This window comes from Gossypium hirsutum, chromosome D09, assembly GCF_007990345.1.
Source record: "Gossypium hirsutum isolate 1008001.06 chromosome D09, Gossypium_hirsutum_v2.1, whole genome shotgun sequence".
Taxonomy (NCBI): domain Eukaryota; kingdom Viridiplantae; phylum Streptophyta; class Magnoliopsida; order Malvales; family Malvaceae; genus Gossypium; species Gossypium hirsutum.
The window spans coordinates 53179314-53191199 of record NC_053445.1 but is presented as its reverse complement, the minus strand read 5'-3'; the positions used below and the strand labels follow the sequence as shown (position 1 = coordinate 53191199).

The following is an 11886-nucleotide window of genomic DNA, read 5'->3' as shown; positions in this document are numbered from 1 at the left end:
CCCCATCGCTTTGACTAATTTCATTATCTCATATATTCATTCATCCCAAAGATAAACGAAAAGTAGGAATAAATAAATATATATTAAACGAAAATAAATTAAAGATAAACGAGCCCTATATTATAAATATAGAATTAAAATAATGAATACGGCCATTAATGTCATTTAGATGAAAGCTTTAATTAGATTCAAGATTCTTCTACAAGTGGTGAGATTGGATCGAGATTAGATTAAAAATCAATTAATATATTGATTCATATTAATGAGTTAAATTGATTGGATCGAGAACAGTTCTAAATCAATTACACCAAATTTTCTAATTTTTAATGCATATATTTATTTGCTATTTTTATGAAATTTTAACAATTTATTTAATTAAAACCAGACAAGGTTATTGGATTGAAATTTAGTATCTAAACCAGTCTGATTCTAAAAACCATGCTAATTTAAAATTCTGATCCGAACGGGCAAGCTGAAGACTATCAATTCCGAGTTTGAAATTTTGATCCCACTTACTTAAATGCAGACTTTGACTTAATTTAATTTGATCATAAAAAATTAATAACTCCAGCTTACTTAACCCAAATTTCAAAATGATTTAAACACAAGTTGGTAATAATAAAAACCTTCTTGGTTTTATATCCAACAATGTTTCATTATAAAACAGTGGGAAAACTTGAAAAGAAAAACCTAAATTATCTATGTACTTTATCAACAATTTGCAGATTTTCAAAATCTTATAGTTAGTATGTATTTTGACCTTTGAAGCTTTGCGTGAGATTATCAACGGTGATTTCATCATTTTATTATAATAATTCTTTAGAAAAATGTATATATTTTAATTTTGGTCAACTTAATGAATCTCCCTTTTCTTCTTAAAAGTCACGCTTGCTCGTGCTTTGGAAAAAAAAAATTGATCATTAATAGCGTTTTATCAATTGCTTCATTATTCAATGCATCTAATTCTAACTTGCTTGCCAAGTTTTATTTTTCTTTTCTCCTTTTTTTAATAATAGATTAAAAAAAAGATGAGTTTTGACTAGGGTGAATATGAAATTTTTTTAATTATAAATTGTTGAGATGTTTATCATATATAAAATTATGATTTTATGATTTTTGAAAAAAATTAAATATTTTATTTTTATTTTTATTTTTTAAGAGTCAACATAATTTTCTTCTATATTAATTTATAATTTGATCATTTATATCTTCCTTATCTTTTGTATTTGCCCTTATTTTGATTTAAACAGATTAAAAATCATTGAAGTGTCAAATTTATTTGATAAAAAAATGGTGTTGGAATTTAGATTATTTAATGCATTCCAATGCTTAAATAATTGGAAGTTTTATGATTTTTCTGGCACATTTTTGTTGATATTCTTTTCTTGGTGGAGAAGGTGTAATGAAGTTAATGCCACTAATTACGTAGTTTAGTGACTAATCACTTCTTATATATGTAGTTTTATTTTAAATCATCGGTATGTCAATTATATTAATATTTACTTAAAAAATGTTTAAACGCAATTAAATGTATAATATTCCTTATTTTAATTAAATAAATTTAAAAATTTAGCGTTGATTTAAAAAAAGAACAAAAACACTTACAATACATCAAGAGAAACTATTTTTAATAAGATTTAAAAGTAAATTACATTAGTTACTTAATTTTTATAAGTTCTTATTTTAAGCACCAAAAATAAAATAAAAATTCTTTATATATATTAGACAACAATGATCAAAAACAAGTTAAAAAACCCAAAATTAACATAAAATAATTTTAAAAGATGGAACTAAGGTCAGCATAAACCCTATCCAGACACATCATATTGAGAATAAAGGAAAAAAAAGAAGAGAGAGGATGTTTTGAGTTTGACCAAAGATTAAAGAAATAGAACTAGTGGTAAAAGGAAAGCTCCTTTTAACTCATGTAAAGGCTTTAAATTTTTGTTATTAAAGCTAAAAGCATGCTTTCTACCCTATCCGATAATTTATAATTAAATATAAAAAAGCAATGCACTTTTCAAGTTCCACAACCGATGTGGGACTATTTCTCTCCTCAAAACCTATAAAGGCAATTCTCATTCAATGGCTGTGAAACAAGATCTCTCCCTTAGTGGGATACCCCTTTGAAAACTAATTACCAAATGAGAGTTATATTAATATAAATTTAATTTAATTTTTTTCTGAAATTGACTCCAGATTAATATTAACTGAATATATATATATATTTATCATTTCATCGGTCGACATGCATGTTAAACAAAATTTTCGAAGTTCCTTTTAGATTTGAATTCATGTTCAAAATGGGTTTGATTTTAGGGATAAAGTAATATTTAGCTTTTGAACTTGATAATTTTTCAATTTGGTCCTTAAAATTTTTCCACATCAGTCTTACATTTTGATAATTGTATGTGAATTATTGGTCTGATTTTTCCTTTTTGGTTTCCAGTCCATGACATTTTCACTTTGTTTTCATTGTACTTTTTGCATCAAACACGGCAAGTCATATTGAAGATGTCTCAAAAGAAACAAAGTCTACTGATTCAAAATAGAGAAAATAAGAAGCAAAGTCTGAATCCTGTTCCCTTACCTGCCAAAACATGTCCAATTCAACCATTACACAAATTTCGTTATTAGTCCCTGTATTATGTATAAATTATAAATTTAGTTTTTATACTTTTTGAATTTTAAAATTTCAAAATTAATGCAAAAAGACATCAATTAAATACATTAATTGAATTTTTTTAGTAATACGTAGAATAATAAACTAACATGACATTATATATGTGATAATATATTTGGTCAATACTAGAATTTCAAAATTCAAAAAAGTATATATAAGGACTAAAAATGATCTAATTAAAATATAAAAACTAAATCCATAACTTATATAAAATATAAAGACTAGTAATAGAATTTAACCATATGTTTAACTAAGAAAATGCCCAATTGAACAAATGAAAATGATGACCCCCAAGAAGTCAAAGCATATGTCTAAGGATCAACCATAAAAAAACAATGGTTGTTTCATTATTTTTTTTCAATGTTTATTTTATCTCACCTACCACATATTGTTAGACTCCTTCAAATTCATTATATTTTTTATAGTTTAGTTTGATTTTTTTTAATGCGGTATCTATAATTTTTTGTCCAGCATGATACATTTATTTAACAAAAGTTATACATTTCGGTACCAAAGGTAATAATATTGACTTTTAGTATTTAATTCGGGTTTTATGATTGATTTCATTAACGTTAATTGAATAAATTTAGTGCTAATTGTGAATTATTTAATTTTTTTGTTTAATTTGTTAAATATAGTTTGATGATTGTGCTTTTTTCAACTATCAAGGTTGATTTAATGAAATTTAATTATTAATATTATTAATTAATTAAGAATTTCTATCTTATCAATTATAAAACTCGAATTAAACATTAAAAATTTAATATCGTTAAACTTTTGTGTACCACATGGGGAAGCTTGCCTCATTAGTCCTTTTAGAAATTGCAAAATTTGAAGTTAATTTAATGGTAAAATTTTATTGTGACTCCTAAAATTTAAAATTCAATTATGTCTTTTCTAAAATTGAAAAAATTATAGTTTAATCCCTTAAAAAATTGTAAAAATTTATGCTAATACGAGGCCGAAATTAAAATTTTATCTCCGAAAAAGTTATAATTCATATTCCAACCAAAAAATAATACAAGTACTTTTTTAATGTAAATGATATGTATTAAGGCTAATAAAATTAATATAACATGAGTTTTTAGTTACCATATATAAAGGTGTGGTGACGTGCTTGACTTTCAAACATTATAAAATTTCCAACTTTTCCATGTTTTTTACTTTTTATTTATAATTTCCGTATTGTTTAAAAGTTATAAGAATCTGATGCAGTACTGTTAGAGAAGACATAGTTTCATCTCATTTCTCTCTTGTCTCTGACCAATAATACCTCCATTAATTTTCAGAACATTTATCATTCAAAAACTCCCCCTAGTTTATTTTGAAACTGCATATATTTATTTTATAATTTCTTTTGAGTTTTATAGTTTCAGACATTGATGTAACACTTGTTTGATCACTTGTCTGAAAGAATTTTCTTCCTTATTTTAGCTATGAAAATGTCAAGGCAACTGAGAAATTCATGGATGGTTATAGTTTTGATCATTGGAACAAGTCTTTACTCTGTCGAAGCCGAGCCTCATCGGATTCTGTTGGATACCGATGCCGATACCGATGATTTCTTCGCGTTATTGTACCTGTTGAAGCTTAACAGATCGGAATTTCGTTTGGAGGTAAGCTTTATAAAGAAAAATTGTAACAACTTAAAAATTAAATGAATGGTTCATCATTTGTGATTGCAGGGAATCACTATCAGTACAAATGCATGGACTGATGCTGGTCATGCAGTGAATCAAATTTATGATATACTTTATATGATGGACCGTGATGATATACCTGTTGGAATAGGAGGAGAAGGTGGGATTATGGAAAATGGTACGATACAACCGAATGTTGGCGGTTATCTTCCGATTATTGAACAGGTACTCGGCGGTTCGAGTTTTGGTTTATGTGTTGGTTCGAGTTGTTTTTATATACATGTTGTTTTGTAATTTGATTTAAAAGGGAATGACGACGTACGGAGGTTGTCGATATAGGCAAGCGATTCCGGTAGGACTCGGTGGACGGTTAGATATCGACACGAATTACGGTCTTCGAAAAGAGTTGCTTCCATGGGGTAGTCGGAGATATGTTCCTCTTCAACAGCTTACTGCACAGCGAGTGATGATTGATACAATATCTGCTGGTCCTACTAATGTGATTCTTACTGGAGCTCATACAAATTTTGCTATTTTTCTTATGAATAATCCACATTTGAAGAGAAATGTTGAGAATATATATGTGATGGGTGGTGGGGTCCGGTCCAAAAACCCGACGGGTTGTTGTCCCGAGAATGGTACGTCGTCTTGCCAGCCACGACAGTGTGGAGACCGTGGTAATCTGTTTACAGATTACAATAGTAATCCCTATGCCGAGTTCAATATCTTTGGAGATCCTTTTGCAGCATATCAAGTGCTTCATTCAGGTATACCAGTAACACTTGTTCCCTTGGACGCAACGAATACGATCCAAATAACTGAGGAGTTCTTCAAGGCGTTCGAGGAGAGGCAGGGCACTTATGAGGCGGAATACTGCTTTCGGTCCTTGAAAATGGCTCGCGATACTTGGTTCGATGACCAATTCTACACGGTATGTACCCTGCAAAATTCTAATGCCGTTAAGTCTTATGTCACTAACAGTTGTGTTACGATGTTTTGCAGAGTTATTTCATGTGGGATTCATTCACGTCCGGTGTAGCAGTCTCGATTATGCGTAATTCGCACAAGAATAATGGGGAGAATGAATTTGCAGAAATGGAATACATGAACATAACCATAGTTACTTCGAACGAGCCTTATGGAATATCCGATGGTTCTAATCCCTTCTTTGATGGCCGAAAAATTCCAAAGTTTAATCTAACAAAAGGCGGAGTGCATAGCGGCCATGTCCAGACAGATCTTCGAGACCCGTTTTGCTTCGTCGAGGATGGAAAAGGGAAATGCAAGGATGGTTACACAATGGAGGTAACTGGTCCGGATGCAGTTCATGTTCTCGTTGCAACAAAGGCAAAACCGAATAAGGACGTTAGCAGCAAACTCGACCGGGAATTTTACATAAGTTTTCTCGATGTAAGTTCTTACAAATTTTTCATTGAATGTCTGATATTTATGTATGATGTGTCATGAACATTGTTTGAGCCTGGTATGTGTAGGTTCTAAATAATCTGGAGCATACAGGGCGGTTCAATCTTATGACCGAGTTCCCGTATTACAGAGAAGTTTATTACAAACCGGATTTTCGAAACAAAAAGGGGAAACCAGTTGTTTTCGATATGGATATGAGTGCCGGAGATTTCCTGGCTCTATTTTATCTCCTCAAAGTACCTGTTGAAGTGCTCGACCTCAAGGTAATGGGTTTCGGTTTCATTGGTTTCACTTGCTTAACTAAGAAATAAGCCTTATGAGCTCTCCAAAAAAGCAGGTTTAAATGGTTTAATATGCTCGACTTTCTCCTTATGCAGGCAATATTGGTAACTCCGACCGGTTGGGCTAATGCTGCAACTATCGATATCGTCTATGATTTACTACACATGATGGGTCGGGATGATATTCCGGTTGGTTTAGGAGACGTATTTGCAATGAATCAATCCGATATAGTTTTCCCTCCTGTTGGAGACTGTAAGTATGCTAAGGCTATCCCGCATGGAAGCGGCGGATTCTTGGATTCAGATACTCTTTACGGGCTAGCTCGGGAATTACCGCGAAGTCCTAGAAGGTGTTGTACAATGTCCTTGTTGCTCTTTAACTGTATTTCTTGTCGGAAAATGCTCAGGAACTGAACTGAAACATGTCGGTTTTAACTGCAGGTATACTGCAGAAAACTCTGTAAAATTTGGAGCTCCTCGGGATACTGATAATCCCGAACTAAGACAACCTTTGGCATTGGAAATTTGGAACTCAACATTGAAAACTTTGGATCATGGATCAAAAATTACTATATTGACAAATGGACCTTTGACTAGTTTGGCCAAGATTATAACTCAGACAAGAACAGCTTCATTTATCGAGGTACTTGGGTTTTCGATGTTTTCTTGGAATCGACTTTTTCAATGTTTTCTTGGAATCGACTCTTCTTTCGATATTTATATTCCATGTCGAGTGATATTAAGATTTTTTTTACTTGCTGTAATTGCAGAATGTGTATGTTGTTGGAGGACATATCAACCGAAGTCACCTCGATAAAGGAAATGTCTTCACTATTGCTTCCAACGAGTATGCCGAATTCAATATGTTTCTCGATCCATTCGCTGCAAAGACGGTCTTCGAATCGGGGCTAAACATCACACTTGTTCCGCTTAGTATTCAACGCAAAGTTGGTCAGTTTCTAAAGACACTCGAGAGGCTAAAGTTGACGAGGAAGACTCCCGAGGTTCGGTTTGTCAAGCATTTGTTGTCCCGACTACAAGCGTTGCAACGAACTCATAAGAGATATCACCATATGGTAAAGTTTTTAAATGAGCTTAAAAGAAATTTTCAGTTTATGCTTGATTTCTTGTGCTACAAGTAACAACCGAATCGAATTTAATTGCAGGGTACATTCTTGGGTGAGATCCTTGGTGCAATATTAATGGCTGAAAAACATCACAATCTGAAACCCAAAACAGAAGAAATGGCCATTAAAGTCATTGCCGAAGGTGTCGAATCGAGGGACGGGCAGATTTTAATTGATAAAAAACGAGGGAACACGGTGAAAATATTGAAAAACGTTGATCATAAGGCTTATTATGAACTATTTGCCAATAGATTGGGTGATGAAAAGCAATCTGCTGTTTTAGGAAGCTATGATGAACAGAAAAAAATGTGGAGAACACCATCAAATCGAACTTGAAAATGGTTCAGATCACGAACTTGAGTTGTGTTTTTGTGTTAGTGTTGCGGATTTATCTGTATTTGCTCAATCTGTTCATTGTAGAATCTCCCCCAAGGGAGACCATATGCTTCAAATAAAGCTGAGTTAAATGAAGATGCCATAAAAGCTCATCAAACCCAAACTCAACTCGTAAATTACATCAAATCAAAGTGGTCGAAATACGGAAACCTGCACTCAACTTGTTCAACTAACGAAATATTTAAGAAATCTCTTCATTCATCAAATTCAAGCTCAAAGTCTGATAAAGAACATGAAGAGAACTTCATTTTAAGTCATTACAAAACACTATTTGCTACTTAAAAACCCAATTCGATCGTCGGAACTGACCCACCAGATGCCATGATCTGTTGCTCTAACTGCAATAGCAAAAGAAACTCATTATTTTAAACCGAAAACCCATCATGAATGAATGAACCAAATAAGCAAAAAAAAAAATACTAGGGTTCTTTTTAAGTACTAACCCTGAACAAAGTTTCAAACTTGTTCTTCACAAGGTAACACTCTTGTTTCACTTGTTGCAGACATGTTAGGCACCTGTTTTGAGCTTCCGTAAATTTCAATTGAAAAAAAGAACCGAAAAACGAGATACTTTTCGAAGTGAAACTAAAATCTCACCCTTCGATGTTCTGCACATCACAGTAGTTGCGGAAAGCAATGCAAGCATTTTTAACCCTTTGTGCACCAATGCTGTTTTAAAACACACACAAGGAACCATTGAGTCTCATTAGAAAAACAAACAATGAGCAATCACGGCCAAGATGGTAAGGGGTTCTCAGTCGCAAATTCGAGAGAAGATTATAGCAAAAATGAACGGTTTATCGGGAAACAGGCCGGTAGACTCGAACTTTGTTCTTACATGATTGGTTTGATTTCGAGCAAGGCAACCAAGTTGTTCGAAAGAATCAAAATGGACAGATATTAAAGGGTTTCTTCTCTATCAAGTTAATGGTTTTAAGACCTTTTTTATTTGAGTTACCCCAATCTTTTTGCAGTGAAAGTTTGAGGTCAAATTCTTTTATTAGTCCTTTTACTTTTTATAAGTTATGAATTTAGTCCATGTATTTTTATTTAGTCAATTTTAGTCATTATACTTTTCAAAATTTAAAATTTCAGTCCAAATCCAAACACTAGCAGTTAAATTTTGTACTAAAGTTGCAGACTTTGTACATGTTCTCCAATTCAGTTAAATTTTAGACATTTAGTACATGTATTCCACTAAAAATGACCAAATTAAAGTATATGGACTAAATCCACAATTTAATACTAGTAAAAGGACTAACAGCAGAATTTAACCAAACTTTAAGCTACAACTTTCAACTACTGTTGAAGAAAACAGAAAAGATATTCAGACAAAATGTAAAACAGTAAAGGGGCAATTTTATAATTACCTGGAACTGCTACCTTTCAATTGATGAACATGGCTGTCAATTTTTTTAAAATCCACATTTGGCTGATCTCTGTAAAAAAAACAAAAACAAAAACAAAAGAATAATCTTTAAAAAAAAAAAGCAGCAGCCATGGCAGGGATGAATGAAGAATTTTGACACAGTAACTCAGTGAGTTTCTTACAAAGCAATGGTGAGTTCATTGAGGAGTTTCTCGGAATCCTCGAAGAAAAGGGACACAACTTCGAAGACAAAGTCTGGGTTACTATCATCTTGAAGCTGTTGAAGCTGTAAGAACTGAGCATCCAGGAAACCCTATTTTTTACCAAAAAAGGAAGGAAACAAAATCAAAATATACCCAAAATGAGATTTTTGTTGGGTTTTTTTAGGGATTACCTCCATAAACAAGGATTTTGTGTAGTCCACCAACCTTCTCTGAATTTGAACTAACTCCATTTTCTCTTTGCCTTTCTTTTGTGTCCAAGAACAGAGAAACCAAAATTTTCTCACTAATAAATGCTGCAAATATGAGTGTACATATATAAATATGCAAATATGAGTGTGTATATATATGTGACCCAATCCCAATAAAGGTGAAAGCTTTGTGGCTTAAATTTTGTATCTTTTGGGGGTTAGAATTGAATGGAATTCTTGCACACTGAAAAAGAAAAACAAACAAACAAAAGGGTATAAATGCTTTTATAAACATTCCAGAGGGATTTGATGTTTCTTGGGATTTATAATTAGCTACAAAGATTCCAAAGTTTTTTTTTCTCTGTCTAAGTCCAAGTGTCGCAACTTGCCATTTTTTTGGGTTAATGAATTATGTCCCTTAAATTTGTTAACTAAGTTGATTTTGGTATTCTATTTTGATAATTGAATTTAACAATTATAACAATAAAAGTTTGATTATGCAGTATTTTGATATTCTACCACGTAATTACTCGAAAAATAATTTTTAAAATTTTTAGATGATAATGTGATATGATTTTAAAGTGTCACGTCATTAAATTTTGACAGAACTTAATTTTAAAGATTAGAATGAATTTAATTGTCAAAGTTCAAATATTGAAGTTGACAAAAAAATATAGGTACCAAACTAGACATAATTACGAAATTTGGGGACCAAAATTCATATTAACCTTTTTTTCTCTCTCTTTGAGACCTTAATTTCATAGTCTAATCGAGCCAAACTTTTAAATAAGAAAAAAAATTCTTTTAATATTGTATTTTTCATTTACAAAACTCGAATCTCAAACTTTATTTAAAGAGTATTGAACTCATCACTCATAATCTGCTTATAATTATTTTTAAAATATTATTAATTTAAATTTTAATAGTAATTAAATTGAAATGTATTACGTGTTTAAATGTGTTGAATTCATAATTTGAGTTAGTACCTAGTTAACCCTTTTTATTATTAAAACATCAATAAAATAAATATTAATTTTATATTAATGTTTTTTAATTATATTAAGTGAAAATTTATCTAGACTAATTTCTAGTAATATATAAGAGTTTTATATATATATATAACTAGTATGATTTTTTATCCACATTTCGTTTTAAGTTAATTATTTTTGGCCTAAATAGTTAAAATTTAAAAGTTACAATATGCTCTAAGTTTTTGTACTCTTTATATATTTGAAATTTGGTCATTGTATTTTAATTTTTAAGAATTTAGTGCTTCTATTTTTTTAAATTTAAAAATTCAAGTCTAATTATTATCATCATTAAAATTATTTTGTTAATTTAAAAAGCCCGCATTTGATAATCATGTGACAAAGAAATAGTATTGTAATGGACCTAAATTTAACAAAGAATTTTAACGAAATTAACGCTTTTAAAAATTCATATCAACATTTTAACTAATTTTAACTAATGGAATTATAAATGTTGATGTACCAATTTATATAAAAAACTTAAAGTATAAAGATTAAATTTTAAATTTAAATATTGTATACGTGTCAAAATTAAAATTCAACTAATTTAAAAATAAAAAAAAACTAAAATTGAAATTTAACCAATAATGTGATAAAAAAGACACTTGTCAAAGAAAGAAAATCCCATGTTTTATTTGAGTTTGAAATGGTAAATATGATATTTTCCACCAATTACTTTATGTCATGTGGTTGAAATTATGGAGGGCACGACTGTATAATAAAAGGATATTTTCGACAATACAAATTGAGTTATACAAATTAACACATTAAAAAATTTAATGTTAAAAGGAAATATAAAATTATCTTTCGTAATAATATAATTTTATAAAAGAAACATGATTTATAATAATTTTTCAATTAATGCCACAAGACTAAATAATAGTATTAATTTTAATTTATTTTATAAAAAAACAATGAAAGAAACATACAGCTAATTTTACTTATTTTAAAATTAAAAGAAAATATTGTTCAAATGATATTATTAATTTTTTTAAAAAATTATTTTTTATAAAATAAATATTTACCATTTAATTAATTATCACATATATTTTTTCAAAATATGATATAGTAGAATCATTTCTCAAAGTTGAATTCCTTGGGATATTTTATTTTGTGTGGACAAGATAAAAGCATAAACGTGGAGAAAGAATCTTATCTTTTGCCAATATTTTATTCTTTAAAAAACATTTGATGGTAAATGAATCCAACGAATCACAGTAGAAGGATTTTTAAATAATTTATAATTAATTTGTAATTATGTTCAAATAAAATTTTCATTATTTTTTATTTTATTTATTCACGAGATATTTTATCGTAATTTGTTATTAGTGCATAAAAATTTATGCATTAACAACACATTAAATATTACACCGAAAAATTTTGGTAGATTATCTATGTCCATTGCATTATTGGTCTGTTTTACATTATTGGCGTATGTCATTGGAATGATCACAGTCAATATGTTTATGATGAATATTCCGATTACCTGCACTTAGTCCCCCTTTTGTTATTGTTGCTAGAGGAC

At 30.0% G+C, this 11886-nt stretch overlaps 2 protein-coding genes across 3 annotated transcripts; one reads left to right on the top strand and one right to left on the bottom strand.

Moving 5' to 3' along the window:
* Window positions 1-3880: 3880 nt before the first annotated feature.
* Window positions 3881-7627, top strand: LOC107926350 (uncharacterized). The gene is made up of 9 exons (XM_016857186.2): window positions 3881-4299; window positions 4369-4548; window positions 4631-5254; window positions 5326-5733; window positions 5817-6011; window positions 6126-6379; window positions 6471-6672; window positions 6800-7105; window positions 7196-7627. Exons 1-9 carry the CDS (start codon window positions 4120-4122, stop codon window positions 7490-7492), a joined length of 2646 nt encoding a protein of 881 aa, XP_016712675.2. The 5' UTR covers window positions 3881-4119; the 3' UTR covers window positions 7493-7627.
* Window positions 7628-7730: 103 nt separating this feature from the next.
* Window positions 7731-9711, bottom strand: LOC107926351 (histidine-containing phosphotransfer protein 1). 2 transcript variants are annotated; one of them, XM_041101405.1, is made up of 6 exons: window positions 9350-9711; window positions 9104-9234; window positions 8923-8991; window positions 8150-8221; window positions 7996-8068; window positions 7731-7890 (listed from the first exon to the last, which is right to left on the bottom strand). In XM_041101405.1, the coding sequence occupies exons 1-6, from the start codon at window positions 9626-9628 to the stop codon at window positions 7831-7833; spliced, it is 684 nt and encodes a 227-aa protein (XP_040957339.1). In that variant the 5' UTR covers window positions 9629-9711; the 3' UTR covers window positions 7731-7830. The 2 variants fall into 2 exon arrangements, with proteins under 2 accessions (XP_040957339.1, XP_016712676.1); XM_016857187.2 differs by having other exon boundaries at window positions 9316-9705.
* Between the last annotated feature and the right edge of the window lie 2175 nt (window positions 9712-11886).

Bases quoted from the DNA above. Each gene is read 5' to 3' on its own strand.
- LOC107926350 (XM_016857186.2), top strand. From the start codon at position 4,120: ATGAAAATGTCAAGGCAACTGAGAAATTCATGGATGGTTATAGTTTTG. The intron at 4,300-4,368 runs GTAAGCTTTATA...TTGTGATTGCAG, and splicing joins GATCGGAATTTCGTTTGGAG to GGAATCACTATCAGTACAAA. The intron at 6,380-6,470 runs GTGTTGTACAAT...TTTTAACTGCAG, and splicing joins TTACCGCGAAGTCCTAGAAG to GTATACTGCAGAAAACTCTG.
- LOC107926351 (XM_041101405.1), bottom strand. From the start codon at position 9,628: ATGTTTATAAAAGCATTTATACCCTTTTGTTTGTTTGTTTTTCTTTTT. The intron at 9,235-9,349 runs GTTGGTGGACTA...GGTAAAAAATAG, and splicing joins TTAGTTCAAATTCAGAGAAG to GGTTTCCTGGATGCTCAGTT. The intron at 8,992-9,103 runs GTAAGAAACTCA...TTTTTTTTACAG, and splicing joins AATGAACTCACCATTGCTTT to AGATCAGCCAAATGTGGATT.